The 25,337-nt window shown below is 47.8% G+C and overlaps 1 protein-coding gene across 8 annotated transcripts in view; it reads left to right on the forward strand.

Annotated features, from left to right (window-relative positions):
- Nucleotides 1–25,337, forward strand: part of zfyve16 (zinc finger, FYVE domain containing 16) — a 178,345-nt gene that overhangs the window by 109,510 nt on the left and 43,498 nt on the right. For all 8 annotated transcript variants that reach the window (XR_011949038.1, XM_072516164.1, XM_072516163.1 and 5 more), the window contains 3 exons: nt 3,057–3,281; nt 6,128–6,210; nt 13,381–13,485. Coding sequence is in view for 7 of the 8 variants with exons in the window: in XM_072516164.1 (XP_072372265.1) it covers nt 3,057–3,281; nt 6,128–6,210; nt 13,381–13,485 (413 nt within the window). In the remaining variant the exon portion in view is untranslated. The remainder of the gene's footprint in view (nt 1–3,056; nt 3,282–6,127; nt 6,211–13,380; nt 13,486–25,337) is intronic.

Here is a 25,337-nt window from a genome sequence, read left to right on the forward strand (position 1 = left end):
CAGGGTAGAGGGGTCAATTACTAGGGGGCATAGGTTTAAGGTGAGAGGGGCAAGGTTTAGAGTAGATGTACGAGGCAAGTTTTTTACGCAGAGGGTAGTGGGTGCCTGGAACTCGCTACCGGAGGAGGTGGTGGAAGCAGGGACGAAAGGGACATTTTAGGGGCATCTTGACAAATACATGAATAGGATGGGAATAGAGGGATACGGACCCAGGAAGTGTAGAAGATTGTAGTTTAGTCGGGCAGCATGGTCGGCACGGGCTTGGAGGGCCGAAGGGCCTGTTCCTGTGCTGTACATTTCTTTGTTCTTTGTTCTTTTGAATCATCAAAGAAATTGTCATTAAAAAATACAAGGAATTCAGATCTCAGGATGGATCGTGCACTGAAACTGAAATTTGCAGATACCCGTGGACACATTTTGGTTGCTCGCAGGATGAGAATACCCATCCATTTCAGATTGTGATAAACCTACTCCTACAATCTACCTGTGTGAGTTTGTGTTCTCAACACTGGCCTATGTAGAAAAAAAACAAAAGGATTGAAATCTTTAATGGAAAGCACTTTTTAAAATTGTTTTTGATATGCAACCAATTGGTGGAAAAGCTTTTATTATAAACTTGTATTAATGGAAATTCCAGAGCGCACGGTAGCACCAGTGGTTAGCATTGTTGCTTCACAACACTAGGGTCCCAGGTTTGATTTCCGGCTTGGGTAACTGTGCGGCGTCTGCACATTCACCCCGTGTCTGCGTGGGTTTCCTCCGGGTGCCCCGATTTCCTCCCACAAGTCCCGAAAGACGTGCTGTTAGCTAATTTGGACATTCTGAATTCTCCCTCTGTGTACCCGACCAGGCGGGGAGTGTGCTGACTAGGGGCTTTTCACAGTAACTGCATTGCAGTGTTAATGTAAGCCTATGTGTGACAATAAAGATTATTATTATTATTATTAAATGGTGGTTTGAAGTGTTTTTAGAAGGTTTCAGTGATAAAAGGCTTTTTGCTGGACTGCAGTTCAGTTGGAGAAAATAGGAACTGCCTCAAAAGTTTTTATAGGATAAGGTTGTGTCATGACATAATCGTTGGGATCTATTTAACTTGGTAGAGGGGAAAAAAAACCAGAGGGCATAGATTTAAAGTATTTGGTTGCATGATTAGAGTGGAAATGAGGAAACATTTCTTTTCACCCATTTGGTGGGAAGGATGACAGTCTTTTTCGTCCAATCAGATTTCCACCCAGCCACAATACCAAGATGGCTCTTTCTAAGTCACAAATGCTACCCTATGTGATTGGGAGAAAGGTAAACTATCCCTCTTAACCTTCTTGTCCTGCCTATAGCATTTGACACAATTGACCACACTCCTCCAACACTTCTCCACTGTGAGCCAGCTGGTTGTGACTGCCCTCGCTTGATTCCATTCTTATCTAATTGTAGCCACACTATCACTTGAGATGGCTTCTCGTCCTGCCCCTGATGACTGCCAAAAATCTATCCTTGGCTCCTTATTTCTCATTTAAAAGCTGCCTTTCGACGATATCATCCAATACCCAATTTAAACTCCCCACCAACTTTAACTTCTTCCACGGCTGGTAAATTATCAGGCTGTTTAGTTAGCATCCTATACTGGATGAGCCAGAAATTTCCTCCGAATAAATATTTTTCAGACTTGAGCCATTACTTTTAGTTGCCACTACAAATTTCATTTCCTAGCTGCTGACTCCATCCATCTTGCTGCCGCACTCTGAGCCTAAGTCTATTTGTATGTTTGCACCATCACGAAGACTGTCTCTTTCCACTTTAGTGATATTGCTCAACTTGTCTCAACCCTTGTCTCAGCTCATCATTGCTGAAACCCTTTCATTGCTACCTTTGGACTTGACTATGCCAATGCACATCTGCCTGGTCTCCCACATTCTCCCTTGTGTAAATGTGAGGCCATCCAAAAATGGGGTGCGAGTTGAGGCATGGGCAACCAAGTTCCATTCAACCATCACCTCTGTGTTTGGTGACCTAAACTCTGGTCAAGCAACATCTTGACTTTAAAATTTTCATCCTTCTTTCAAATCCCTCCATGACCTCTTCCCTGGTTAAGTCTGTAATTTTCTCCAGCCCCACAAATCTCATACTTGTGCTTATTAATTCTGGCTTCTTGAGCAGCCCAAATTTTAATTGCTGCACCATTAGTGACTGCTTTCCAGTTGCCTGGTACTTATCTTCTAGAATTCCCTCCTACACTTGCTTGCCTCTTCACCTAGGTATCGTCCCGTAAGACGCTCCTTAAAACCTCCCATTTTTGGCCAAACAGTTGATTATCTGACCCAATTAATATCTCGTGACTCAGTACAATATTTTTCTTAATAATACGGTGAAATGCCGTGGGGTATTTTATTACATTGCATGTTCCCTTGTTTGCGTGCACCCACACCACACTCAACCCAACTGTGTAACTATGCGTATTATTACGCTCAACACCATTCCCTTGGCTTCCTGTCCTGACAAACATCATTACACCACATTGCTGCCGACTTGCAATAACCCACAAAATGATTGCAAAACGTAGCAATGACCCCACCTGCCACTCCATGCTGATCTACTCACCCCAACCCAAGGTACGACTCCCATCAAGAAGGTCGATCTGGGAAAAACCCTCCCACACAGGACTTCAACGCAAATTCCACCTGGACAAATGAATGGGCATCATTGAACATAACAAACAAATGCCTGATCTCAAACCCAACCCAACAGCTGCCTGTTTTTAATCTTCCAAGAGTGGTCCATCCTTTAGTCCTGCTTGGCCAACCTCCATAGATGGAGCATTAGTGTCAGCCCCCTATCTGCCTATGGGAGAGAGCAGGCTATGCACCACATGATAGAAAATTATCCAATCCACTAGACTCAGCGTACGCCACAGAGCAGGTTCGGAAGAAACTGCTTGGCTTAGGGACTTTGCATTCGCTATATAAATTATTATAAAAAGCAGGTGCAGTAGAAGTATAAGTTGTAAACATTGCTTATTTTGAGCCCTTTAAACCAAAGCTTGCTCATTTTTGGTCAAACAGGAAAAACCGTTGGAAATTTAGGAAATATCTCTTTCACTGAAAATTTTCTGGGCAGTAAAGATCATGGTGGATTCCTCTTCATCGTACCCACTGTCCAGTCATTGGCAGATGTACTACTTCCAAGTAGCCCATTTTTATTTGGGATCCTCATTCAGAAATTAGAAGTACCTTGGGCAAAAGTGTTTCCGATTCGGCTGATGCTAAGGTTGGGCGCAGAATATAATGGTGAGTTTTTACCTGTTTGGAAATAACTTGTGAAGTAATTATGATATTTATGTACATGCCTGGAATTTGATATGATGGTTAATGACTGCAATGCATTGTCCCTTTGTTTCCATCGAATGACTACATATTCACGTTTTGTATCCATCTCGGCTTATACATATAACTCCGATGAAACAGATCTGGTATTGTATTTTATATTATTGGAACGAGAAAACACCAAATTGAGACACGATTGATGTAATGAAAGGAATTAAATTGTAGTGGTGAATGGACTTCACAGAAAGTTACATAAAATCGGACACACGTTTTCCTTTAACATTTGGAAAATCAGTCAAAAAAGAAATAGTGCCCAAAGATTACAAAGCCAATAATAGAACATTCATCTTTTAGGGGCATTGGATAATCCAGGGATATACAGACCAGTGAGATCATTAGTGGGTGAAATTTCGGAGGACATCTTGGAAAGGGGGCTAATTAAGTATTACATAGTAAGCAGGAGTCATATGGACTTCTGGGAATGACGTCTTGCCAAACAGGTTTACTGAAGGAAATAATGGACCTTTTGGGAAACAAATTCCATGTTTGTCAAGTATTGAGATTTCAACAAGGCTTTTATCAGTCAACAAGGTAGAAATAGGATGAAATCTTCTGTGGTGGATTAATATTGGCTTAACCAGAGAAAGCAAAGCATGATTGAATATAACTGCATTGACAAGACAGTTCTCTTTTGAACTATCAGAAATATCCGTGCCTGGGTGCTATGGAATGCACCCTGATTGGGAGCAGGGGACAAAAAACAAAGTTGACCAAATTTGTACAGACTGTTAAATTTGGAACGGGGGTTCAAACAGCAAGAGCTTGCATCTTGTATGAAGGAACAGAAAAAAGGATCTGGACAGGTTGAAAATAAAAGACCATAAGACTGGGGAAGGGAAATTTGTACAAATATAACTAAAGTGGCTCTAAGCTGCAGAAGAAGAAAAAATGCAGGGAAAAAGGGCAACGATTTTGGATTTATTGGTGAATAGCTTGCTAATATCAGCAATATGAAGTCAGCAATGAATGCTAACCAAATTCTGAGCTGTGTAGCTAAAGGAATACAGTACAAATCTTGGGAATTGGAATGCATACAAACAGAACCCAGGATTGATTTATAAAGTTTAGATGGCCAAAGAAATATTGGCCTTGGCAGAAATGCAAAAATAGCTGTTGAAGCCATCGGTGACCTCAGGAGGTTGAAGCTAAATATTTTTTGGAGAAGGGAATACTCAAAGGGAATAAGTAAACTGAACCTATTAATATATTTGTAATTGCCACAAACTCTAGAATGACCATAAGACATAGGAGCAGAAGTAGATTATTCAGCCCATCAAGTCTGCCTCTGTGCAGACGCTTAAATGTAACTATATGAAGGAGGTGGGCTGTGCAGAATGAGCTGCCCCAGGAGGCATGGAGTTAGGTATGTGTGTTTGGGGGTATATTAGTTTTTCAGCCAAACCAGAATTATTGTAGTCTTTTCCAGACTTTATTTTCCGATGTTTCTCACCACAAGAATAAAGTTTAACCTCTGTGACATAAATCCTGTGAAATGTTATGTTCCTTGTGTGATACTTTTGAAGAGCTTAACCATCTGATTTGCTGAATCAGTTATGACAGACCCACAGAAAAACAATGAATTAAAATGGTTCATGTCACTTGGTTTTTATCTTTCAGTGCTTTTATGTGCCATTTTGTCAGCTGAATGTGTAGCTGTATAAAATAATGCAAGCAGAAATTAAATGTGCACTAAAATAATTGTAATTACTTGAAACCTGATGCTGAACTCCACTTCACTTCAGTCTGGGTAGGAAATATCCCTGAAACTTGATTGCTACAAGTGCAATGTCTAACTACATTGGATGATTTTTTTTTACTACATGGTGTGTGTGAGAGTCCAATATATCACTGGAGTTGCAGTTTTTAATCTGTTTCTATGGAAAAAAACGACACCCACAATATATCATTCAGAACTCATATGCCATCATTGATAAATTTATAGAATCATTACAGTGCAGAAGGAGGTCATTTTTCCACTTTAAGCTAGTTACTTTTAAAAAAATAAATTTAAGTACCCAATTCATTTTTTCCAATTAAGGGGCAATTTAGCATGGCAAATCCACCTAACCTGCACATCTTTGGATTGTGGGGGCGAAACCCACACAAACATTGGGTGAATGTGCAAACTCCACACGGACAGTGACCTGGGGCCGGGATCGAACCTGGGACCTCGGCGCCGTGAGGCAGAAATGCTAACCACTGCGCCACCGTGCTGCCCCTAAGCTAGTTATTTTTTATTACAAAGTCATATGTTCTATCTTGTGTCGCTCACTGTGTGCCTATAAATGTGTTGTATTTCAACACTGATCAAGCTACTGATTTTGGTTTGATTTATTATTGTCGCATGTATTGGTGTACAGTGAAAAGTATTGTTTCTTGCATGCTATACAGACAATGCATACCGTACATAGGGAATTAGAGGGTATGTTGGGCACAGCTTGCAAGAAGCCGCCTCGCTCCGGCGCCATCTTGGAATTTTTGTTATTTGATGAAGAGCTCTGAAGAAGTCATACGGGCTCAAATGTTAACTCTGTTTCTCTCTCCACAGATGCTGCCAGACCTGAGTTTTTCCAGGATTTTCTAGTTTTATTTAGGTTGCCTGATGGATCAGGAGAAACATCCAAAATGATTCTTCAAATTTAATATATTTGTAAACAATGATATATTAACAGCCATATTAATAATTATTTTCAATTAGTCTCATGTTCTAGCCATCAAAATTGTTAATTGATACATCCTTTTATCTGCAGTTTATCCTTGTCCCTTATTGAGCGTTCGATTCCGTAAAGCACTTTTTGGAGAAACGGGTCATACCATCATGAATTTGCTAGCAGTAAGTGTTCTGATTTATATTATATTTTCTGTATTTCCTCCGTAGCCCTCCCCTCCTCTTTGATAAATATTCTAAAAGTAATTCGCTCATTCCTGCCTCTGATATTTACAAGCCCGGAATTCAAAATTGTGTGCACTCAATGCCGATGGATGGATGCACCCCAGGCTGGATCCTGAAGGATTTTGCATTGTACCACGAAAATACTGAAATGTTTTTGACTGCATTGATTATATGATGAATTGTATCACGCATGTCTGAAACCATAACGCATAGAGCAAAGAAAAGTACAGCACAGGAACAGGCCCTTCGACACTCCAAGCCTGTGCCGATCATGATGCCCTAACTAAAAAAAAAAAAAATAAGCTGGTGCTAACTCCTGACATTTTTCATTAACTCCAGGCTTTTACAAGGGAAGGCCATTGTAAAGTGTGAACAAATTGAATGAGGACATTCACGCATTTGCTACTTTAATGTGTTTTCATTTGGCATATGAATCTGCTTTCTTTAATATAGACTGCACTTGCTGGCATTTCCGGTTGCATAGATATGTATTCAGATGGAAATAGGACTTCCTCGGCTATCACAAAGTTCCGCTTAACATATTTGTGGGTTGATCCCCTGGGATTGTGGGCGGCACAGTAGCACAATGGTTAGCATTGTTGCTTCACAGTGCCAGGGTCCCAGGTTCGATTCCCGGCTTGGCTTACTGTCTGTGTGGAGTTTGCACGCTCTCCCTGTGTCTGCGTGAGTTTCCTCCGGGTGCTCCAGTTTCCTCCCACAAGTCCTGAAAGACATGCTTGTTAGATGAATTGGACATTCTGAATTCTCCCACTGTGTACCCGAACAGGTGGCGGAGTGGCGACTAGGGGATTTTCACAGTAACTTCATTGCAGTGTTAATGTAAGCCTACTTATGACACTAATAAAGATAAAGATTATTATTGTTTGGTTGATCGGGATTTGACTATAATAGTGTATCCCTTCCAGAGATAAGACATGGTTTTATGTGTTTCTTTAGACATGGTTATGAGGACACTACCAATATTTGCAGATAGCATAACACTTTTTGATTATGATTATTTTGAGTTTGTAAACAATTTCAGGAGAGATATTGGTTCAGTTACAAGTGAAGAGATTTACTCAGATGCTGAAAAGTTCTGGGATGCTTCGGTTATGAAGTTATTATTATTTTTTTTAAAATATTTTTATTAAGGTTTTTTAACAACACAATTTTTCCCCCTTACAAACAATAACCCCCCCCCGCAACAAAATAACGCAAATTCTCCCTGAGCAAGATATATACAAGGCAAGATGGTATATTTACATAGCTTTATACACTGGCTCTTGGCCGCGCGTACCGTTTCCCCCCACCCTCCATGCTATCTCCCGCTCGTCCATCCCCTCAGACAGTCTCTCGTGCCCCCCCCCCCCAGAGTTGCTGCTGCTGCTGATCGACCTTCTTCTAACGCTCCGCGAGATAATCTAGGAACGGTTGCCACCGCCTGTAAAACCCCTGTGCAGACCCTCTCAAAGCAAACTTAATTCTCTCCAATTTTATGAACCCCGCTATGTCATTAATCCAGGCCTCCAGGCTAGGGGGCTTCGCTTCCTTCCACAGTAGCAAGGCCCTTCGCCGGGCTACTAGGGACGCAAAGGCCAGAATTCCGGCCTCTTTCGCCTCCTGCACTCCCGGCTCATCCACTACTCCAAATATTGCTCGCCCCCAGCTTGGCTTGACCCGGACTTTCACCACCTGGGATATGACTCCCGCCACTCCTCTCCAGAACCCCTCCAATGCCGGGCATGACCAAAACATATGGACATGGTTCGCCGGGCTCCCTGAACATCTTTCACATCTATCCTCTACCCCAAAGAACCTACTCAGCCTCGCCCTCGTCAAATGCGCTCTGTGAACCACCTTAAATTGTATCAGACTGAGCCTGGCACACGAGGAAGAGGTATTAACCCTACCCAGGGCGTCGGCCCATAGCCCTTCCTCAATCTCCTCCCCCAGCTCCTCCTCCCATTTACCTTTCAGTTCTTCTACTAGCGTTTCCCCCTCTTCTTTCATCTCTTGGTATATTTCCGATACCTTGCCCTCCCCGACCCATACCCCCGAGATCACCCTATCTTGAACTTCTTGTGCCGGGAGCAACGGAAATTCCCTCACCTGTTGCCTCACAAAAGCCCTCACCTGCATATATCTAAATGCATTTCCTGGGGGTAACTCAAATTTCTCCTCCAGTGCCCCTAGACTCGCAAATGTCCCGTCAATGAACAGGTCCCCCATTCTTCTTATCCCCGCCCGATGCCAGCATTGGAACCCCCCGTCCATCTTCCCCGGGACAAACCGGTGGTTACCCCTGAGCGGGGACCACACCGATGCTCCCATTGCACCCCTGTGTCTTCTCCACTGGCCCCAGATCTTTAATGTTGCCGCCACCACCGGGCTTGTGGTGTATTTTGTCGGCGAGAGCGGCAGCGGTGCCGTTACCAACGCCCCCAGGCTCGTTCCTTTGCAGGACGCCATCTCCATCCTCTTCCATGCCGCCCCCTCTCCCTCCATAACCCACTTACGGATCATCGCCACATTTGCTGCCCAGTAGTAACTCTCTAGGTTTGGCAAAACCAACCCTCCTCGGTCCCTGCTGCGTTCCAAGAACCCTCTCCTAACCCTCGGGGTCTTATTTGCCCACACATACCCCATAATACTCCTACCTACTCTCTTGAAAAAGCCCTTGGTGATCACGATGGGGAGGCACTGAAACACAAACAAAAACCTCGGAAGGACCACCATTTTGACCGACTGCACCCTACCCGCCAACGAGAGCGGGAGCATGTCCCATCTTTTAAAATCCTCCTCCGTTTGCTCCACCACCCTCGTCAAATTCAATTTATGTAGGGCCCCCCAACTTCTGGCGATACCGAAAACTCCTCTCCGCCCTCCTCAGCGGCAGGTCCCCTATCCCTCTTTCTTGGTCCCCTGCCTGTAGTACAAAAAGCTCACTCTTCTCTACATTAAGCTTGTAGCCCGAAAACTCTCCAAACTCCTTCAGAGTCTGCATGACCTCCACCATCCCCTCCATTGGGTCCGCCACGTATAGCAGCAGGTCATCCGCATATAGCGATACCCGATGCTCCTCTCCCCCGCGGACTATCCCCCTCCATTTCTGAGACTCCCTAAGTGACATGGCCAAGGGTTCGATCGCCAATGCAAACAACAGGGGGGACAGGGGGCACCCCTGTCTCGTCCCTCGGTACAGCCGAAAGTACTCTGACCTCCGCCGGTTTGTCACTACGCTCGCCACAGGGGCGCTGTAAAGGAGCTTAACCCATCTAATAAACCCTCCCCCGAACCCAAAGCTGCGCAATACCTCCCAGAGGTACTCCCACTCTACTCGGTCAAAGGCTTTTTCCGCGTCCATAGCTGCCACTATCTCCGCCTCTCCCTCCTCCGATGGCATCATTATCACGTTTAAGAGCCGCCGCACATTGGTATTTAACTGCCTGCCCTTTACAAATCCCATTTGGTCCTCGTGTATCACCCTCGGGACACAGTCCTCAATCCTAGTGGCCAGTACCTTCGCCAATAGCTTAGCATCCACATTGAGGAGCGAAATCGGCCTGTACGATCCACATTGCAGTGGATCCTTGTCTCGCTTTAGGATCAGGGAGATTGTCGCAGGGTTCCCTCCTCTCTTGCCTCGTTGAAGGTCCTCACTAGTAGCGGGGCCAGCAGGTCCACATATTTTCTGTAGAATTCCACCTGGAACCCGTCCGGCCCCGCGGCCTTCCCCGCCTGCATGCTCCCCAAACCCTTATTCAACTCCTCCAGCCCAATTGGTGCCCCCAAACCAACCGCCTCCTGCTCCTCCACCCTCGGGAACCCCAGCTGGTCCAGGAATCGCCTCATCCCCCCCCCCCCCCCTCCCCCCCCCCCCTGGGGGCTGGGACCTGTATAGCTCTTCATAAAAGTCCTTAAATACCTTATTTATTTTCGTTGCACTTCGTAACGTGGCTCCCCTTCCATCTTCCATCTTTGATTCCCCCTATTTTCCTCGCTGCCGCCCTCTTTTGGAGCTGGTGCGCCAGCATCTGACTAGCCCTCTCCCCGTACTCGTAAGTCGCCCCTTGCGCCTTCCTCCACTGTGCCTCCGCCTTGCCCGTGGTCAGCAGGTCAAACTCCGTCTGGAGCCGTCGCCTTTCCCCAAGTAATCTTTCCTCCGGGGCCTCTGCGTATCTCCTGTCCACCCGTAAGATCTCCCCCACTAACCTCTCCCTTTCCATTCCCTCTATCTTCTCCCTATGAGCCCTGATGGAGATCAGCTCTCCCCTGATCACCGCCTTCATCGCCTCCCATACCACCCCCACTCGCACCTCCCCGTTGTCGTTGGCCTCCAAGTACCTTTCAATGCACCCCCTCACCTTCCCACACACCACCTCATCGGCCAGCAGTCCCACATCCAGTCGCCACAGCGGGCGTTGGTCCCTCTCCTCTCCCAGCTCCAGTTCCACCCAGTGCGGGGCATGGTCCGAAACGGCTATGGCCGAATACTCCGTCCCCCCCACTCTCGGGATGAGCGCCCTGCCCAGAACAAAGAAATCTATCCGGGAGTAAGACTTATGCACGTGGGAGAAAAAATAAAATTCCCTGGCCTGCGGTCTTGCAAACCTCCATGGGTCTACTCCCCCCATCTGATCCATAAACCCCCTAAGTACCTTGGCCGCCGCCGGCCTCCTTCCCGTCCTTGATCTGGAGCGGTCCAGTGCTGGGTCCAGCACCGTATTGAAGTCCCCTCCCATTATTAGTCCTCCTATCTCCAGGTCCGGAATGCGCCCCAACATGCGCTTCATGAATCCAGCATCATCCCAGTTCGGGGCGTATACATTTACCAACACCACCCACGTCCCTTGCAACCTACCGCTCACCATCACATATCTCCCTCCATTATCCGCTACGATAGTCTTGGCCTCAAATGACACATGCTTTCCCACCAGAATTGCCACCCCTCTACCCCCCCCGCCGACTATCCATCTCCTTTTCTGGGCCAGTCCCTTGTCCGCGTCTCCCTCACTCTCCAGTCCCCCAGCTGGGGGACCCCCGTCCCAGCCACCTCTTCTGTGTCCCGTTCTCTTTCGGCCAGTGCAGCAGCACCCCCCCCCCCCCCCCCCACCTCCCTCCTCTCCCCCTTCCTCCCCCCCCCCCCCCCCCCCCCCGCCCGCTAGATCCCCGTCTAGCTTTTTTGCTCCCCCCATATCCCTCCCGTAAGTCAGCTGACACCTGCTGACCCTGGCTTCCCCCGCCAACCCTTTAACCCCCCCGTGTGGGTCTCTCCCAATCAATGTACATTCCTTTGTCCCCTTCCCGCCCTTTTTATTTTTATTTTTGCCGCGCTTCCCAAAGCCTCCCCCGCTCCCCATGGCGCTGCTCCTGTCATGGCCTTGTCCCTCTCCCCCAGCCCATATATCCTTTCCTGCGCGTGGTTGACCCCCTATGTACAACAAACATCATACTTCACCCCTCAAACACCCCCCTCCCACACAAACCCTCAATTAGAGTCCAATTTTTCAGCTAATATAAAGGTCCACGCCTCTTCGGGCGTTTCGAAGTAGTGGTGTTGGCCATTATGTGTAACCCACAGTCGCGCTGGCTGCAGCATTCCAAATTTCACCCCCTTCCGGTGCAGCACCGCTTTGGCCCGGTTGAAACCCGCTCTCCGCTTAATGATCAGGACCCTCTCTCTGTCCGTAAACCGGTGAAATCTCACCACCATCGCCATTGGCGGCTCTTTTGCCTTGGGCTTCCTCGCAAGCACTCGGTGCGCCCCATCCAGCTCCAGCAATCTCGGGGGGGGGGGGCCTCCACACCCATCAGCGTCCTGATCATTGTGCCCACATATGCCGCGGCATCGGCCCCCTCCATTCCTTCTGGGAGACCCAGGATCCTCAAGTTGTTTCTCCTTGATCTGTTCTCCAGGTCTTCGAGTCTTCCCGCCCACGTCTTGTGCAGCGCCTCGTGCCGCTCCACTCTCTCCGCCAGGCCCACGAGCTCGTCGCCGTTCTCACTCACTTTTTCCTGGATCTCCTGAATCTTCACCTCTTGGGCTTTCTGGGTTGCTCCAAGCTTTTCCACCATTGCCAGTATAGGCGCCACCATTTCCTTGCGCAGCTCCTCGAAGCAGCACTTGATGAACTCTTTCATCTCCTCTCTGTCCATGGGCGCCGCCATTTTGTTTTTTTCTTCTTTCTTCTCCCGCTGCTCCAGGGCCGCTTTCCTTGCCGTTTCACTGCGGGTCCGGTCCATGCAGGGCTGTAGGGGACTTCCTCCGTTCTTCCCCACGGGTTGTTTTTTAAATTTTTTATAAAGGTCCGTTGGGGCTCCGTTAGCGGGCCCAAAAGTCCGTTTCTGCGGGAGCTGCCGACGCGCGCGGCTTAGCTCCGCATCGCCGTGACCCAGAAAACGGTTATGAAGTTATTAAACCAGGTAAAGAGGAGAGCTTATTTATACAGGTTTTCAAAATCATGAGTTTTGATTAGGTTTTTTGGGTTTGACTCTGAACTCATTGCTTCAGATCAATGTTCAGAAATTTCAGGCAACTCCCACCCAACTATATACTGCCATCCTCTCATCTCTTATGGGCTGCTGTGTTAAGATATTCTCAGGGTGAATCTATCATGTTGGTTGGTAGATATGATTCTAAGAGTATGACTTGGAATGTTGTTTGATTAGTCTGAGGCACTTTGTTATTTCGGAGGATTTACCAAGGTCACCAGATCTAACCCATTTGTTGTTGAATGGTTCTACCAATTTATTATTTTCCTAACAATTTTGCAACTTGCTAACTTCCGAGGGCTTTGAGGCTGTCACGTAATGTGGGACCGGAGACACGTGTCAACCTGGATAGAGGTGGCAGGCTTCCTTCCTTAGAAAATATTCAGTGAACCGTTTGGGTTAGTGACAACTTGTAGATATTGTACTGGGCTGGCCAAATCAATTTCAATTGCACAAATTGTTAAAAACGTCCAACATTTGTGCCACTAGTTCAGATCCGTAACTACACTACTGATGAAGCAATTTGGTTTCCAGAAAGTTTGTGCTGATTTTATTAAGTACTTATGGTCAAAACTGGTTTGCTACTTATGTTCACATTTTTCACATTCTTCTTTGCAGGATCTTCGAAATTATCAGTACACTCTACCCACAATTGAGGGATTAGTACTACTTGTGGAGATGGGGAAAAGCTCTATTAAAATACCGAAGAGAAGATACAATGAGGTTAGTAATAAGAATCAAACTGAACCATATCTGAGTGGTAAATACCTGGAGGAAGAAAAGCTTATTTTCTTTGTATCCATTAAGACAGTAAGATCAAATCTTTCTTGGCAAGATCATAAATAATAAAACTGCAAAATAATGATCTGATTACTTAGTTTTCTGAAACCTTATAACACAGTTTTATTTTTACTATTGAAAGTTGTTCCATTCAGTGCAAAGCTGCACAATATATGCCCAAAACATTGTGTTGAGTACTGCTCTCAAAGGTTCCTGGTTAAACAATTGCTCCAAGGCAGAAGTCCGGAGTGGGCTGGAGTACTCCCCACTTGCCTGGATGAGTGCAGCTCCAGCAACACTCAAGAAACTTGACACCATCCAAGACAAAGCAGCCCACTTAAATGGCACCACTTCCACAAATATTCACACCCTCCACCACCCACGCACGGTCGTAGCAGTGTGTACCATCTACAAGATGCACTGCAGGAACTCATCAAAGCTCCGTAGACATGACGTTCCAAACCCACAACCACTACCATCTAGAAGGATAAGGACAGCAGATACATGGGAACATCACCGCCTGGAAGTTCCCCTCCCTGTCACTCACCATCCTGACTTGAAAGTATATCGCCGTTCCTTCACTATTGCTGGGTCATAAACCTGGAACTCCCTCCCTAATAGCCCAGTGGGGTGTACGTCCAGCACATGGACTGCAGCAGTTGTAGAAGGCAGCTCGCCACCATCTTCTCGACAGGCAATTTGGGACAGGCAACAAATGGTGGCCTAGCCAGTGAAGCCTGCATCCCGTAAAAATTAATTTTTAAAAAATGCTTCCCAAAAAGAAAAGTGAGCTCCAGTTGGTTTTAAAATGTGCACATTTGCCTGACTCGATTTTGATGCATCTCTCTTCCTTACCTCTGTGTTTTTCCCATAATTGTCTGTACTCACTTTTAAAAGAGTTGTTCCTACTTGATTTGATGCTTATTTAGTTATTGCTATTACAAATGGGTAATTGCAAAAGACTTTCCCCTTAGAAAGACAATCAGTTCTCCATTACCAAATTACCATTTTAGACCATAAGACATAGGAGCGGAACTAAGGCCATTCGGCCCATCGAGTCCACTCCACCATTCAATCATGGCTGATTTCAACTCCATTTACCCGCTCTCTCTCCATAGCCCTTAATTCCTCGAGAAATCAAGAATTTTTCAACTTCTGTCTTAAAGACACTCAACGTCCCGGCCTCCACCGCCCTCTGTGGCAATGAATTCCACAGACCCACCACACTCTGGCTGAAGAAATTTCTCCTCATCTCTGTTCTAAAGTGACTCCCTTTTATTCCAAGGCTGTGCCCCCGGGTCCTAGTCTCCCCTGCTAATGGAAACAACTTCCCTACATCCACCCTATCTAAGCCATTCATTATCTTGTAAGTTTCTATTAGATCTCCCCTCAACCTCCTAAACTCCAATGAATATAATCCCAGGATCCTCAGACGTTCATCGTATGTTAGGCCTACCATTCCTGGGATCATCCGTGTGAATCTCCGCTGGACCCGCTCCAGTGCCAGTATGTCCTTCCTGAGGTGTGGGGCCCAAAATTGCTCACAGTATTCTAAATGGGGCCTAACTAATGCTTTCTAAAGCTTCAGAAGTACATCCCTGCTTTTATATTCCAAGCCTCTTGAGATGAATGACAACATTGCATTTGCTTTCTTAATTACGGACTCAACCTGCAAGTTTACCTTTAGAGAATCCTGGACTAGGACTCCCAAGTCCCTTTGCACTTCAGCATTATAAATTTTGTCACCGTTTAGAAAATAGTCCACGCCTCTATTCTTTTTTCCAAAGTGCAAGACCTCGCACTTGCCCACGTTGAATTTCATCAGCCATTTCTTGGACCACTCTCCTAAACTGTCTAAATCTTTCTGCAGCCTCCCCACCTCCTCCATACTACCTGCCCCTCCACCTATCTTTGTATCATCGGCAAACTTAGCCAGAATGCCCCCAGTCCCGTCATCTAGATCGTTAATATATGAAGAGAACAGCTGTGGCCCCAACACTGAACCCTGCGGGACACCACTCGTCACCGGTTGCCATTCCGAAAAAGAACCTTTTATCCCAACTCTCTGCTTTCTGCCTGACAGCCAATCGTCAATCCATGTTAGTACCTTGCCTCGAATACCATGGGCCCTTATTTTACTCAGCAGTCTCCCGTGAGGCACCTTATCAAAGGCCTTTTGGAAGTCAAGATAGATAACATCCATTGGCTCTCCTTGGTCTAACCTATTTGTTATCTCTTCAAAGAACTCTAACAGGTTTGTCAGGCACAACCTCCCCTTACTAAATCCATGCTGACTTGTCCTAATCTGACCCTGCACTTCCAAGAATTTAGAAATCTCATCCTTAACAATGGATTCTAGAATCTTGCCAACAACTGAGGTTAGGCTAATTGGCCTATAATTTTCCATCTTTTTCCTTGTTCCCTTCTTGAACAGGGGGGTTACAACAGCGATTTTCCAATCCTCTGGGACTTTCCCTGACTCCAGTGACTTTTGAAAGATCATAACTAACGCCTCCACTATTTCTTCAGCTATCTCCTTTCGAACTCTAGGATGTAGTCCATCTGGGTCCGGAGATTTATCAATTTTTAGACCTCTTAGTTTCTCTAGCACTTTCTCCTTTGTGATGGCTACCATATTCAACTCTGCCCCCTGACTCTCCGGAATTGTTGGGATATTACTCATGTCTTCTACTATGAAGACTGACGCAAAGTACTTATTTAGTTCCTCAGCTATTTCCTTGTCTCCCATCACAAAATTACCAACGTCATTTTGGAACGGCCCAATGTCAACTTTTGCCTCCCGTTTGTTTTTAATGTATTTAAAGAAACTTTTACTATCATTCCTAATGTTACTGGCTAGCCTACCTTCATATTTGATCCTCTCTTTCCTTATTTCTCTCTTTGTTATCCACTGTTTGTTTTTGTAGCCTTCCCAATCTTCTGACTTCCCACTACTCTTTGCCACATTATAGGCTTTCTCTTTTGCTTTGATGCATTCCCTAACTTCCTTTGTCAGCCATGGCTGCCTAATCCCCCCTCTGATAACCTTTCTTTTCTTTGGGATGAACCTCTGTACTGTGTCCTCAATTACTCCCAGAAACTCCTGCCATTGCTGTTCTACTGTCTTTCCCACTAGGCTCTGCTCCCAGTCGATTTTTGTCAGTTCCTCCCTCATGCCCCTGTAGTTACCTTTATTTAACTGTAACACCTTTACATCTGATTCTACCTTCTTTCTTTCAAATTGGAGATTGAATTCTACCATATTATGATCACTGCCTCCTAAGTGCTCCCTTACTTTAAGATCTTTAATCAAGTCTGGCTCATTACATAACACTAAGTCCAGAATGGCCTGTTCCCTCGTGGGCTCCATCACAAGCTGTTCCAAAAAGCCCTCCTGTAAACATTCAATGAATTCCCTTTCCTTGGGTCCACTGGCAGCATTATTTACCCAGTCCACCTGCATATTGAAGTCCCCCATGATCACTGTGACCTTGCCTTTCTGACATGCACTTTCTATTTCGTGGTGCATTTTGTGCCCCCGGTCCTGACCACTGTTAGGAGGCCTGTACATAACTCCCAATATGATTTTTTTGCCTTTGTGGTTCCTCAACTCTACCCACACAGACTCCACATCATCTGACCCTATATCATTTAGTGCTATTGATTTAATTTCATTCCTAATTAACAAGGCAACCCCGCCCCCTCTGCCCACCTCCCTATCTTTTCGATAGGTTGTGAATCCCTGGATGCTTAAATGCCAGTCCTGAACCCCCTGCAACCATGTCTGTTGGCAGTGATCATTCAGGAAGATGCATAATAGTTGTAACTATTGCATGCTAAACCTAATTGTTTTATTATTTACATCTTTTTTAACATCCCCCCCCCTTTCCCTCGTCGCTGTTATTCTCGAACATGTTTTGGAACAGGTTGATGAATAGCCCCCACATCTCAGTGGTGCTCTTAATCTTCGCCAGGTGGAGAAATTCCGACAGGTCTGCCAGCCAGTCTGCAGGTGCTGCTGATCGCCAGCCATGCAGGATTCTCTGTGTGCAATTAAGGAAGCGAAAGAAGGGCATCGGCCTCATATGCATTTCTGGCTGGTCCGATACCCTGAAGACTGCCACTCTCGGGCACGGCTCCACCCTCACCCCCACAACCTTTGACGTCACCTCGAAGAAGGCTTACCAGAACACGACAAGTCAGGGGCAAGCCCTGAACATGTGGGTGTGGTTGGCTGGGCTTCCCTGGCACTGTTCGCATTTATCCTCCACCTCTGGGAAGAACTTGTTCATTCAGGTTCTGGTTAGGTGTGCTCTATGCACCACTTTAAACCGCATGAGGCTTAGCATTGCGCAGAAGGAGGTGGAGTTGCTCTTACTCAGTGCTTCGCTCCAGAATCTCCCACCCCACCCCCACTTTGCTGTCCGTGTTTATTAGTTCCTCTAGTCATGTGTCTCTTGGGGCTCTGGGGTGCCTTGATGTCCCCTTGCGGAGAAAGTGTTTGATTTGGAGATTTCTGAGTTCTTGTCCTGTCGGTAGTTCCAGGTCTTCCATCAGTTCGCCCAAGGTCCCTTGTCTGTCCGCTATGTAAAGGTCCCTGGTTGCTAACGTTCCCCTGTCCTGTCTCCATTTTTCAAAAATGGCTGGAAGGAATTTGTGACTTCCCTAGATAGGGGCCATGGGGGACATTAGACTGAAATGCTGCCTCATTTGGTTCCATGTCTTTATTGTTGCTACTACCATTGGCAGGATGTGTATTTCATCAGGGGGGGGGGGTGGGAGTGCTGCCATGGCGAGGGCACGGAGGGAGGAGGAGGACGACTCCAACTTCACCCATTCGATGTTGATATAGAAACCGCCATGGGTCCAACGCCCCTATCTGCTCCATGAATGTTCCCAGCTCCCTAGCCATGCCTGACTTTTTCCCGTTCTGGGGTTTTATCGGTCCATCAGAGGGTCCTGAAGTCGCGCCGCGCCCCCCTCCCATGATCAGTCGGTGTGTGTCAATGTTAGGTATTTCCACCATGGTCGGGTTGTTGGCCACCCTCTCTCCTGGGTGGTCGGGGCCCCTTTGCCTCGTGAGCCTATCTCGTTTGCCTGCTGGTCATGGAACGTTTTGCCACTTCTGCCGTCTCTTCGGCCCCTTGAGCTCCCATTTGCTGGCATCTTTCCTCGGTTACCCTCCTTTAGTTGTGCAGGGATTTTTTTCCCCTTCATATTGGGCAAAATTCAACTGAAAGTGCCTTTTTTTTGTCTCGGTTCGGAGGAGAGCCACCTGATGTGCGTCCTCTCAGAACATCACCATCACCAGAAGTCATCTAATTGTTTTCTGTTGTCAGAATTCTTTTTTAAAAATTTGAACTTGGAAAATACAGTTTCTGTTCTAAGTTTGAAACCTATTCAGGATGCTTTGAAGTGAAAGGCACCTTTTTTCAGATGTACTCTGTTTCTGTATAACTATTTTAAAATCATAATACAGAGATAAAACTACCAGCTAGGCTGACAACATTACAGATGACGTCTATCACACCAACTTTCAAACTTCCTTATCTGATCACCAAGTAGGCACTGATCTATAATAAATATACCAACCTGATTGCATAGGCTCTCTATCATCAGACTGTACTGCCGCTCAATATGCTTGAACTCCGAGAATATTCCTAGCTATGCCTCTCATTACCATTTACTCCTCACCTTGTATGTTTTTAATCCCATTATCCTCCCATCTATGTCCTTTGGAAAATAAACTCTTGCCCTGTGCTTCAGTTTCCTCTTTCACCCCAGCAGCTGCTTATAGAGTTTCTGAACTCCAAACTCTCTCGCCTCTGGCTAATCATTTGACAAAGCACTAGGCGCAGACACCAGATGAATGACACATCCAAAGCCATCCACCACCAGATTTAGCTCAAGCAATACACAGCTAAGTTCTCCTACTGTAAGATCACCCAGAAGAATAAAAGGTTGCTTTTCTCCATTGCAAAACTACATTCTGCTGGAGTCATCACTACCCTGTCCCTAGCCATCTGTGCCCCTAGCTCAATCAATAATGTTGATCCAATTTTCAGTTAAAGATCTTCAACATTCTGGGCGGCTATGAAGGGAGTCAGTCGCACATTGGTGGCTCCCGCTCTGGCCGGACTTTTGGACCTTTTTCCCCGACTTTTTTGCGGTTTTGAGTACTGGCTTTAAAGGCGCAGATAATTGGGTACTGGATCCACACATTGGTGTATGGAACGGAGAATCCCAAGGGATCGAAAAGGAAGAAATAAGAAGATCAGCAAGGGCTGAGGGGAGGTTGCGGCTGAAGACAGTATGGCTGATGTTCGGACCCCTGTTGCGACCACCCAGCCATCAACGGAGGGGCTGATGCAGGTCATTCAAGAGGGCTTTGCTAGACAGAAACGGGACTGTCTTGACCCGCTAAAGGAATCGATCGATTGACTGGAGCGCAGGCTGGATGCCCAGGATCGGACGATTCAGAAACTGGAGAAAGCGCTGGAGGACCAGGAGGAGCACCAAACGGTGGTTGAGCTGGAGTTGGGGATGCTGAAGAATCAGCAAAAATGGCTGCTGGAGGTGGTAGAAGACCTGGACAATAGAGCTCACTGGCAGAACGTAAGAATTGTCGGTCTTCCAGAAGGGGCTGAGGGGGCTGATGCTGGCGCATTTGTGGTGAGTATGTTTCAGAAACCTCTGGGGGGGTGCTTTTCCCCGACTGTTGGAAGTGGACAGGGCGTACAGGGCGATGGCGAGGAAGCCGCTGCCAGGGAACCCCCCCCCCCCCCCCCCCCCCAAGGGCGATGGTGATCCGGTTCCACAGACTTCTGGACAAGGAGTGTGTTCTCCAGTGGGCCAAGCGTACGCGGAGCTGCAAATGGGACAATAGCATTTTGCGTGTCTATCAGGACTGAGCGTGGAAGTGGCCTGAAGGAGGGCAGGCTTCAATCAAGTTGATCATGTTCAAGAAGAAGGTGAAATTTGGGCTGCTATACCCGGTGCGTCTTTGGGTAACGCACAATTATTTTGAGTCGCCTGAGGACGCGGTGGACTTTGCCAAGAAGAAAGGGTTGGTGCTGAACTGAGAACTTTTTGTTTTAAGTTGTAACTTTTCTGAGTGATGTTTATATGTTTTGATTGTTGTTTTTCTTCTGCGTTTGAGTTTGGGTGAAGATGGGGCAAGTAAAAGTTATTCGGTTTCTATAGGGTTTTGGTGGGGGTGGCTGATGGGGCTTTTTACTTTTTATTACTTGGATTTGCACTATGAGGGGGTTCTTGGTGGGGTTTTTCATTCTGGGTTGTCTCTTATGGTAATTGGGCGATTGTTTGGTGTCGGTTTGATGAGGAAAGTGGTTTCGATGGGCGGGGGAGGGGAGTGAGGGAACAATAGGTGGGAAACTTCTTGGTGGCGGAGGCGAGGGCCACCAGGCTAGCTGGGTGAGCTTGTCTACGGAAGCACAGTGGGGGTGGGGGGGGGGGGTGTATATGATCAATATATGGCAAGGATTAGGTTACAAAGCGGTGTTGCTGCGGGGGGGGGGGGGTTTACTCTGCTGACGAGGGAGGGATTTAGGATTCGGGTCAGAGAGGAGGTCGGGGGTGGGGGCTGCCAGGAGGCGGGCCTATAGAGGCGCGGCGCATGGGACGGAGGCGGGCCCTGGAAAGGGGATGGCTGATCGGTGGAGAGGGGAGGTGGGGGGTCACAGTGCCCCCCCCCCCCAACTAGACTGATCACCTGGAATGTCAGAGGGTTGAATGGGCCGGTCAAGAGGGCAGGTGTGTTCGTGCATCTGAGGGCCCTGAAGGCGGACGTGGTAATGCTGCAGGAGACGCACCTGAAAGTGGCGGATCAAGTCAGGCTAAGGAAGGGTTGGGTCAGTCAGGTCTTTCATTCGGGGCTGGACACCAAGACTATAGGGGTGGCGATTTTAATCAATAAGCGGGTGCAATTTCAGGTGGGCAGTATAGTCTTGGATGGGGGGGGCCGTTATGTCATGGTGAGCGGTAAGCTGGAGGGGAGGAAGGTAGTCTTGGTGAACGTGTATGCACCAAACTGGGACGATGTAGAATTCATAAAGAGGGTGCTGGGGAAGATACCTGATCTGGACTCGCACAAGTTGGTTATGGGAGGGGATTTTAATACAGTCATCGATCCCGGCCAGGACCGGTCATGTTCGAAAACGGGGAGGGCGCCAGCAATGGCCAGGGAACTGATGGGGTTCATGGAACAGATGGGGGGGGATCGACCCATGGAGGTTTAGGCAGCCGATGGGGAGGAGTTTTCTTTTTATTCGCATGTTCATAAGGTTTATTCCTGGATTGACTTTTTCATATTGAGCAGGGATTTGCTGGTGGGGGTGGTGGACTCTGGGTACTCGGCCATCACTATTTCGGATCATGTCCCACAATGGGTGGAACGGCAGGTCAGTAAGGAGAGCTTCCAGCGCCCGCAATGGAGGTCGGACGTGGGCTTGTTGGCAGATGAGGCGATGTGCGAGAGGCTGAGGAAGTGCATGCAGAACTACCTGCAGGTTAATGACACGGGAGAAGTCTCAGCAGCGGTGGTCTGGGCAGCGTTGAAGGCAGTGGTGAAAGGGGAGCTGATGTTGATCTGGGCTCATAGGGACAGGATGGATAGGGCAGAGACGGACCGACTGGTTAAGGAGATCCTACAGATAGATAGGAGGTATGCGGGACCCCGGGGGTGGAGCTTTTAAGGAAACCTCGGAGGCTGCAGGTGGAGTTCGGGGTGCTGTCTACAGATAGGGCAGTGGAGCAGCTTAGGAAGGCGAGGGGTGCGTTCTACGAACACTAGGAGAAGGCCAGCAGAATGCTGGCACAGCAGCTTGGGAAGAGGGAGGCGGCCAGGGAAATAGAGAGGCTGGGTTGATGGGGATGGGAACTTGGTAGGGAACTCGGCAGGGCTAAACAGGGCGTTCAGGGTCTTTTACAGTAGGCTCTTTTGCTCGGAACCCCCCACGGGGTCTGAGGGGATGAGACGCTTTTTGGACGGACTTACCGTCCCAAGGGTGGGTAGGGAGCTGGTAAATGGGCTGGGAGCTCCGATTAGTGCCGAAGAAATAGTTGAGGGCTTGAAGGCAATGCAGTCGGGTAAAGCCCCGGGGCCGGACGGGTATCCGGTGGAATTCTACAAGAAATTCTTGGGGATTTTAGGCCGTTGCTGGTCAAGGTTTTTAATGAGGCAAGGGATAGAGGGGTGCTGCCCCCGACGATGACACAGGCCACTATTTCGTTAATATTGAAGTGGGACAAGAACCTGGAGCTATGCGGGTCATATAGGCCGATCCCGCTGCTTAATGTGGACGTCAAGTTGCTGGTCAAAGTTTTGACCTCCAGGATTGAAGATTGTGTGCCGGATGTGATTATGGAGGATCAAACCGGGTTTGTCAAGGGCAGGCACTTGGTGGCCAATATAAGAAGGCTACTCAATGTGATTATGATGCCCCCGGAGAGTAGGGAGGTTGAGGTAGTTGTGGCAATGGATGCGGAGAAGGCATTCGACTGGGTGGAGTGGGAGGTGCTGGGACGATTTGGGTTAGGTAGGGGCTTTATGGACTGGGTTAGGCTGTTATACCAGGCCCCGGAGGCTAGCGCAAGGACGAATAGGACGACCTCGGACTATTTTAGACTGTACCGGGGGACATGACAGGGATGCGCCCGCTCCCCACTGCTGTTTGCGTTAGCTATAGAGCCGCTGGTGTTTGCGTTAGCTATAGAGCTGCTGGCATTTGCTCTGAGAGCTTCAAGGGGCTGGTTCGGAGAGGGGCGGTGGAACATACGATCTCGCTGTACGCGGACGACCTGCTCTTATACGTATCAGATCCAGGGGCAGGGATGAGTGAAATTATGGCGATTTGAGGGGAATTTGGCCGGTTTTCGGGATGTAAACTAAATATGACAAAGAGTGAGATGTTTGTAATCCAGGCGAGGGGTCAGGAGGGTCGGCTGAGGCAGCTGTCGTTTAGGTTAGTGGGGGACAGTTTCAGGTACCTAGGGATACAAGTGACACACGACTGGGACCGGTTACACAAGTTGATCTTGTCCCAGTTGGTTGAGCAGATGAGGGTCGAGTTTCGGAGATGGGATGCGATGCCACTGTCGCTGGCTGGGAGGATGCAGACGGTCAAAATGATGGTCCTACCGAGATTTTTATTTGTATTTCAATGTCTACCAAGTTTCATCCCGCAGTCCTTTTTTAAGAGGGTTAACAAAATCATCCTGGACTTTGTGTGGGCGGGTAAGTCCCCGCGAGTGAAGAAGGTGATGCTCGAGAGGAATCGGGGGGAGGGGGGTGTTTGCCCTACCAAATGGGCGGCTAACATAGCCATGATAAGGAAGTGGGTGGGGGGGGGGTCGGGGTTGGTTTGGGAGCGGATGGAGGCAGCTTCATGGAGGGGCACCAGCTTGGGGGCGTTGATAACGGCACCTCTGCTGTTCCCACCGGCGAGGTACTCCACCAGCCCCATGGTGGTGGCGGCCTTGAGGATCTGGGGTCAGTGGAGAAGGTATGCTGGAGCAGTGGTAGCATCGGTCTGGTCCCCAATATGTGACAATCACCAGTTTGCCCTGGGGAGCTTGGATGGAGGATTTCGAGTATGGCGAAGGGCGGGAATTGAGAGGATAGGGGACCTGTTCTTAGCGGGGAGCTTCCCTAGCTTGAGGGCGCTGGAGGAGAAGTTTGGGCTGGCAAGGGGGAACACATTTAGATATTTACAGATGTGGGACTTTCTGCACAGGCAGGTATCATCCTTCCCACTCCTGCCACTAAGGGGGATCCAGGATAGGGTAGTGTCGAGGGGATGGGTGGGAGAGGGGAGCGTCTCGGACATCTACAAAGAACTTATGGGGGCAGAGGAGACGCAGACCGAGCAGCTGAAGCGTGAGTGAGAGGAGGAGCTTGGGGGTGAGATGGAGGATGGCTTATGGGCGGACGCGTTGAGCAGAGTCAACGCGACCGCAACATGCGCAAGGTTCAGCCTGATCCAATTCAAGGTGGTCCACCGGCCCACATGACAGTGGCCTGGATGAGTAGATTCTTTGGGGTGGAGCACAGGTGTGTAAAATGTGTGGGAGTACCAGCGAACCATGTCCACATGTTCTGGGCGTGTCCACAACTTGGGGGTTATTGGCAGGGGTTTGCGGACGTCATGTCCAGAGTATTGAAAACAAGGGTGGCAATGAGTCCAGAGGTGATTTTTGGGGTGTCGGAAGACCCGGTTATCCAGGAGGAGAAAGAGGCAGATGTTCTGGCCTTTGCTTCCCTGGTAGCTCGAGACGGATACTGCTAGCTTGGAGGGACTTAAAGCCCCCGAAGTCGGAGACCTGGTTAACTGACATGGCAAACTTTCTCGGCCCAGAGAAGATTAAGTTCACCTTGAGAGGGTCACTATTGGGGTTCACCCGGAGGTGGCAACCATTCATCGACTTCTTCGCGGAGAATTAATCGTCAGCAGGGATTGGGGTTAGGGTAGCGTAGAATAGGGGTCAATTAGGCGGGTCTCGGCGGGATGGGAGTCAGTGATTGCACTATGTTTGTTGATCTTTGTACATTGTTTTTATACTGTTGCTGTTTGTATTGCCAAAAATAGCTCATTAAAATTGTTTATTTAAAAAAAAGAAAGGAAACAAAAAAAAAAATCTTCAATGTTCTCCTTGCTAACACCCAACTTTTCTTCTACAAATAACAATTCTTCAAATTCTACCTTCTGAATTTGTCCTGTGCAAGGTCCGATTCTAACTCCCTTGTTGACCAATACCAGTTCCCTATTAACCAATCA

This window comes from Scyliorhinus torazame, chromosome 9 (assembly GCF_047496885.1).
Source record: "Scyliorhinus torazame isolate Kashiwa2021f chromosome 9, sScyTor2.1, whole genome shotgun sequence".
Classification (NCBI taxonomy): Eukaryota; Metazoa; Chordata; class Chondrichthyes; order Carcharhiniformes; family Scyliorhinidae; genus Scyliorhinus; species Scyliorhinus torazame.